We start from the raw sequence: 6,000 nt of genomic DNA, 5'->3' as shown, positions 1-6,000 counted from the left end.
AACGGATCAGAGCGGAGGGTGTTTGGATCTGAAGGGAGGGTCTCTGACCTCTGATTCTCCCCACCTGCAGAGCCCGGCAGCCATGAATACGCTTCATTAAGGGTAGAACACAAAGCTGGCTTGTCCCTCGGCCCTTTGGGCCTGCTCTGCTTCCACAAATAGAGTCGCTGTTGTTTTAGCACCGCCGAGAGAACAGAAACAGAATAAAATCACCAACCAACTGGTCTTTCTCTCTCTCGGTCCCACCTCCCTCTCTCCTGAAATATGAAACAGAAATATAATGCATGGATTTGGACTAGTAACCAAGCTTGTGTTCTATTTCCTTCATGCTGTGCTGGTCACAGATGGGAGATGGTTGAACGCATTTGTGCAGCTGTTTTTATTTTCTCCCCCATTCTATCAAATGCTTTGTCTTCCTTTTACACGCTGTCTTTCTCCCCTTCTCAGGTGCTCACATATTTCTTTTCGTCTTTGTTTTCCAGGTGCACCAGAAAGGAGAAGTGCGAGCGGTCATCCGAGCCTCGTCGCTTCGCCTCAGACATAAAGCAGTGTGTGAGACTCAGCGTTCACCCCAACAACATCTCCGTGTCTCAATACAGTGTCATGGTGAGCACTAATTTTCAATTCTCACCTCAGTTCCATCCGTGTAATCATACCATAAAATATCCTTAAGGAATACTGAGGAATTACAGAAGCCCTTTAAGTGTTTCTGAGGATAAAGCCAAACACTGGACATATTGACATTAGCCTTCACTAATTCAGTTATGGAGCCCATTACTCTTCTGGCTCCATCATTAATGTGATCATGGTCTTAAGTTCAACCTTTATGGATCTGCCTGTTACACTGATGGAGACACGTCATGCCGCCTGACCGTACCACACGTGCTGTGTTATTTCAGTGACGTTTGGATCGAGTCACATGACACAAAGCTGATTAATCGTGTTTCTGGGTAAAATCTAGCATGTCACTTTCTGATTAAAATCCATATTCTGGCTAAGCTGTTATTCTGAAAGATATTTACATTCTCCACTGCTTTTGGAATATTTCCAGTTGATCTGAATAACTTCTGATCTCTTTAAGAAATATTGGAGATGCTTGCTCTCACCATTTATTATGCTCTATTTTTGGTCATTTTGGAAAATAATGTAACAAATTCATTAATTTTCAGTCATCTCCTTAACAATAGCACGCAACAGCTTGATTAATTGCAGAATGTAGGACAAGAGGCTCCTATGAATGTAGGCCATTTAGTGTGAATCTCCTCCTCACTCCATAATTTTTTCTTCGAAGCTCAGCTTTTTACAAATATCTGTACCAAATGTCACCCAACACGCACAGATCTGAATATATGATACAGCTTTGTGAACAAGGTACTTATACAACCCCAAGTTCACATTGATATAAGAATCTATCGTATTCAGATAAAAAAACAAAACAAAAAAAAAACAGAATATTCAGTTAATGCATTTACATAATAACCGGAATGTGACTAAATTCTGATTAATATCAGAATATTGTTGTGCATGTAAACAGTCAGAGTGTCAAATTAACACTGTTTCCTCATGCCGGTCACTATGTGCCCATTTCCCTTGTCAGGACAGTTACTTTTTCCTATTGGTGTATTTTTTTTTTTTTTTTTTTTTGGGTTGGCTGATCCCAGCTAAGTGCTGACTCTACCACTCTCGTGTGTGTGTGTGTGTGTGTGTGTGTGTGTGTGTGTGTGTGTGTGTGTGTGTGTGTGTGTGAGAAATCCATCAAAGCAGGCCATGGTTTCAGACCTTATCCTCATGTAATCCAGCACCTCCTCTGAGCCTTTATATCAGATTAACGTCTCCACTAGAGAAGCTGGCCTTTCAGCTGATTCAGGATCTGTGTTCTGGGCCCAAAATCAAAACCTTGACTACTAAGCTGTATAAGAGCTAATAAACTCCCATTACGTCACTATACAACACAGGATCTGTGCTCCACGGATTGATGCTTAACCAAGACCTAGATATGTTCAGATAACACCAAGTCATTTACACAGCACTGTTTCTCCATATGTAAGTACTGTATTTCTTTCAATCTGAGCATTCATGTCGACTGTATCTAGGCAACCAGTCAAAGCAGATGTCAGGAGATTCAGTAGTAGCTGTTCACAGTCATTGAAGAGTTGATGTGATCATATCGCCAGATTCCCATTTCACAAGAAGCCCTTGTATAAACTCTCCAGGTGTGTTCCGGGAGTGCTAAGGCTGTAAGCTTTAAATAATGAGCTCAATCCTCTCAATTTTCTCAATCCTTTGAATCTTAATATGAGTACATCCCTGCTGAAAAGACCAGCTTAGGCCAGTAGAGATGAGTTGGTTTGATGTATATACATTTGTTACAAAAAAAATGCTGTGATGCGTTCCATGGACATGGAAGAGATGACTGGCTGTAGAATTTCTGGCAAAATGGACAAATATTACAAAATAAGTGGGCATTTGACTTAAGTGATGTTTAGTCAGTATTAAACAGGGATTGAATCTTGCAGTAAAGTGTAAAAACAATCAGCAGGCCGTTGAACTAATTATTATTGCCTTGTTGCTATTATATATGTATTTTAAGTCATTTTTAAGGCTATTGTTCATTTAGGTCTATTTTCATTACTACACAAAAAAAACTATTATAATTATCTGATTACTTGATTAATTGTCAGAATAATCGACCGGTTACTCGATTACCAAAATAATCGTTAGTGACAGCCTATAGTTCTATTGTTCAATTTATCTAAAAATCCTGAAAAAAATCAAGGTTTCCACAAAAATATTAAGCAGCACAACTGTTTTCAACATTGATAATAAGATATGCTTCTTGAACAAATCAGCATAGAATGATTTCTGAAGGATCATGTTAACAAGACTAAAGTAATGGCTCCTGAAAATCAGCTTTGCAATCACAGCAAAGTTATTTAAAATTGTGCACAATGTTACTGCTTTAACAATATTTTTTATAATATATGTGTTTGTTTGTTATGAAAAGAATGGTGAGCAATTTATACAGACAGTGTCAGAGGGAGACTGACCTTTTCCTTTAAACTGGAATTACTGAGAGGAAAACAACACATCTGCAATGCAATAAATTGCAAACTGTGCACAGAAATACACTATAGGCATTCATGCTGTTTCTTGACCTTTTTCATTATTAAATATTTGTTTGAGGAGATAAGCACAAAGCTCCTTTGTTCAGTCAGCAGGGAGAATTTTGGGATTGAAGTGAGTTTCTCATCAAAAAGAAAACATTTTTCGATTATTTTATATTTTTATGTTTTTACATTTTATCCATAAGCCTTCCTGGACTTCCACTCAGCAGCAAACCACATTAAAGCCCATCTTACGAGGAGCTTGCCTCTTTTAAACTGCTATTGTTCGAATTACAGAGTGCATTCACCAAAGAAGTTTCTTTTAGATAATACAGAGGCTCCGATAAGTGGAGCGTAGCACAGCTTTAGCATTATTCTGAAGAAGGATTAAACTAGTTGTTTACGGAAAACATCAATCACAACTGGATTTGACACTATAGGTGCTCTCAGAATTCATTTAAATGTAGATTGATTTTATCCATGCGATTTTAAAGTACAACAAGGGGTACAATAGGTAGAGTCTCATAGCTCCCGGGGTCTCTGGGGGTACGTCGACATCTCTGTTTCCCTCCACTCACAAATCCTGAAGCGTAATTAGAAACCCGCATCAGCATCTGAAGTCCGTGAGAGTCTTCCATCTTGATGCATTCTTCTGTTGAGGCAGGAGGTAATCAAAGACACCATATTCCTAGTGTCGTACCCTCTGTAGCGAGAGGCCTTTTTTTGTTTGTTTGTCGGGTCCCACTCCGAGCGGGATGATTTTCATATTTATCGTGAACGGCGAGGGTTTGTTCGCCGCTGCTTGAAATGTAATTGAAGAAATTCTCTCTGCATCCCTCTCTAAAAGGAAAAATAAATTAAATCCCAGAGTGACGCCGCCATCCACCGGTGCATCCTGAACTTTAATGGGAAAGCGGAAAACAGCGAGAGAGGGGGCGAGATGGGAAAAGAGTGTCTGCTACATGTCCCTGCTTTTTCATTAAACAGCAATCTAAAAACAGCCCCGGTCAGCCGTTCTGTTGAGTAAAGGGTGTTTCAGGCCGTATCACCAATGTAATGCCGGGTGCAGGGCCACTCTATGCAAGGCTGCGGCTTCTTATTAGGGTGGATATTCCGATTTCATCGACTTCACTTCCCATGATGCCCTCGCAGAGCATTACTGCACGCTTTCCCAAATAGACCCCCAACAGAGTCAAACTGACAGAGAGAGCCACTGTGGCTATTTTAAATGGGATAAATCTTACTATATACAACTTCATTAGTCTCTCTTCCTGCAATCTCCTTATTTTTGAGCTTTCTTAGACATAACTTCTGTGTTATATATTGTTTGCGTAGTTGTATGTTGATAATAAACAATGCTAATACATCTTTCAGTCTCATGACAGTTGCTCTTTCTCATTCTTCCCTTTGCCATCGTCCCCTTCTGTTTCTCACTTCATCTGACTCTGGTGTCAGGCAACACATGTGCTTCAGAGCAAGGCTTGAAATTCATTGGAAAGCTAAAAGCCAGAGGGCATTGTGGGTAACAGAGATGGAGAGGACACAGGGAGAGAGAGAGCAAGCAGCAGCTCTCCAGATGAGAGTCATAAAGAAAAAAGCGAATGAAAACTCTCACCCCATAGCCCTCTCTCTTTCTCATTCTCTCCTTCTCTCTCTCAATTTCCCACCCACTTGTGTTCAGTGAAACACATTAGAGTCAGTACAGGCTGACTGATGGCTGACTGAAGTCTCTTGATGTCTCTGGACATTTTCCTCCAGGAAATTTAGGAGATATGTGGCCACCAGTTCAATGGCCGTGCGGTTGGCCACGTGTCAGCTGGGATATTTATGGAACGGCTGCGTGTGTTTTCTGGGATGTCTTGATGTCTGTAGCTGGATTGAGATTTCCCATGTGTGGAGTCTGCAGACTTCCTTCTCTCTCAAGAGCATTTCAAATCATGGATGTGAGAAAGTATCCACGTTGCAGCAGTTTTAGGAGCAGCGGCAGCAAAAATGAGTTTATTCGGTGCACAAATATGGTGTGTCAAAGTTTGTCCTGTCCGTTATTGCCTTCTATTTTCTCTCCTGACTTGTCTTTTCTTTTTCCTTGACAGCTAGTGCTGGAGGCACATAACGTGCCAGAACTTTCTGCAGGGGTCAACTGCACCTTCGAGGACCTGGCGGAAATGGACGGTCTGGTCGAGGGCAACCGCATTACCTGCAGCTCTCCTGCAGAGAAGGAAGTCCCACGTATCGTCGTAGACCAAGGTGTGAAGGTGTTTTGTCACTCGACATTCAAATACAATGGGTGAAATGAATGAACGTTGGCATTTGTTGAGGCAGTATGAACCAGACTGAGACTAAAAGTGAGACAGCTTTATAATTGGAGATCCGCTCCAGACTCCAGAGAAGCTGGATTTATATCAGAGAGAAGGAGGGAAGACAGTCTAAGAAAGAGAGAGAGTGTGATAGGCATAAACACCTGAGCAGAGATGGAAGTTTACATGCTCATTATCTTGCCTGCAGCTGTTGACTTTTGCCGCAGGACGTGTTTTGTAATTGAGTGAATAAAGGTCGTCAAGAGGGAGGCAGTTTTGGCATTCTGTCTCCTGCGTGCTCGTCTGTCTCTCTCCATTTCAGTCTCTCATTCCGAGGCTCTATTGGCACTGAGGTTTGAGAGATTTTTCAAGTAAAGTGATTGGATTGGATCTCCTGAACTGATGACACTCTTCACTCCATCTGCTTGGCTGAAAATGGTTTTGACAGCATTCACTCCAGCAGATAAGAGAGAGAAAAGATTTTTCAAGAGAGAACATTTTGCCGTCCTCTTCCGTACTCTCTTACACCTCTGTTTCCTCGCCGACATGCTTGGTTACCCCGACGTAATTGAAACGAGCGCACATCTGGGCAGCTGTCT

At 41.4% G+C, this 6,000-nt stretch overlaps 2 protein-coding genes across 2 annotated transcripts in view; one reads left to right on the top strand and one right to left on the bottom strand.

Annotated features, from left to right (window-relative positions):
- LOC141333750 (MICOS complex subunit MIC19-like) overlaps positions 1 to 6,000 on the bottom strand; it is a 636,840-nt gene that overhangs the window by 228,743 nt on the left and 402,097 nt on the right. The gene's annotated exons all lie outside the window — the stretch shown is intronic.
- plxna4 (plexin A4) overlaps positions 1 to 6,000 on the top strand; it is a 201,612-nt gene that overhangs the window by 141,859 nt on the left and 53,753 nt on the right. Inside the window, exons 5-6 of the mRNA XM_073838764.1 lie at positions 483 to 606; positions 5,198 to 5,351. Coding sequence (XP_073694865.1) covers positions 483 to 606; positions 5,198 to 5,351 — 278 coding nt within the window. The remainder of the gene's footprint in view (positions 1 to 482; positions 607 to 5,197; positions 5,352 to 6,000) is intronic.

Source organism: Garra rufa, chromosome 4, assembly GCF_049309525.1.
Source record: "Garra rufa chromosome 4, GarRuf1.0, whole genome shotgun sequence".
NCBI lineage: Eukaryota > Metazoa > Chordata > Actinopteri > Cypriniformes > Cyprinidae > Garra > Garra rufa.
Note: the sequence above shows the minus strand (reverse complement) of the source record. Positions and strands in the feature narration are given on the sequence as shown.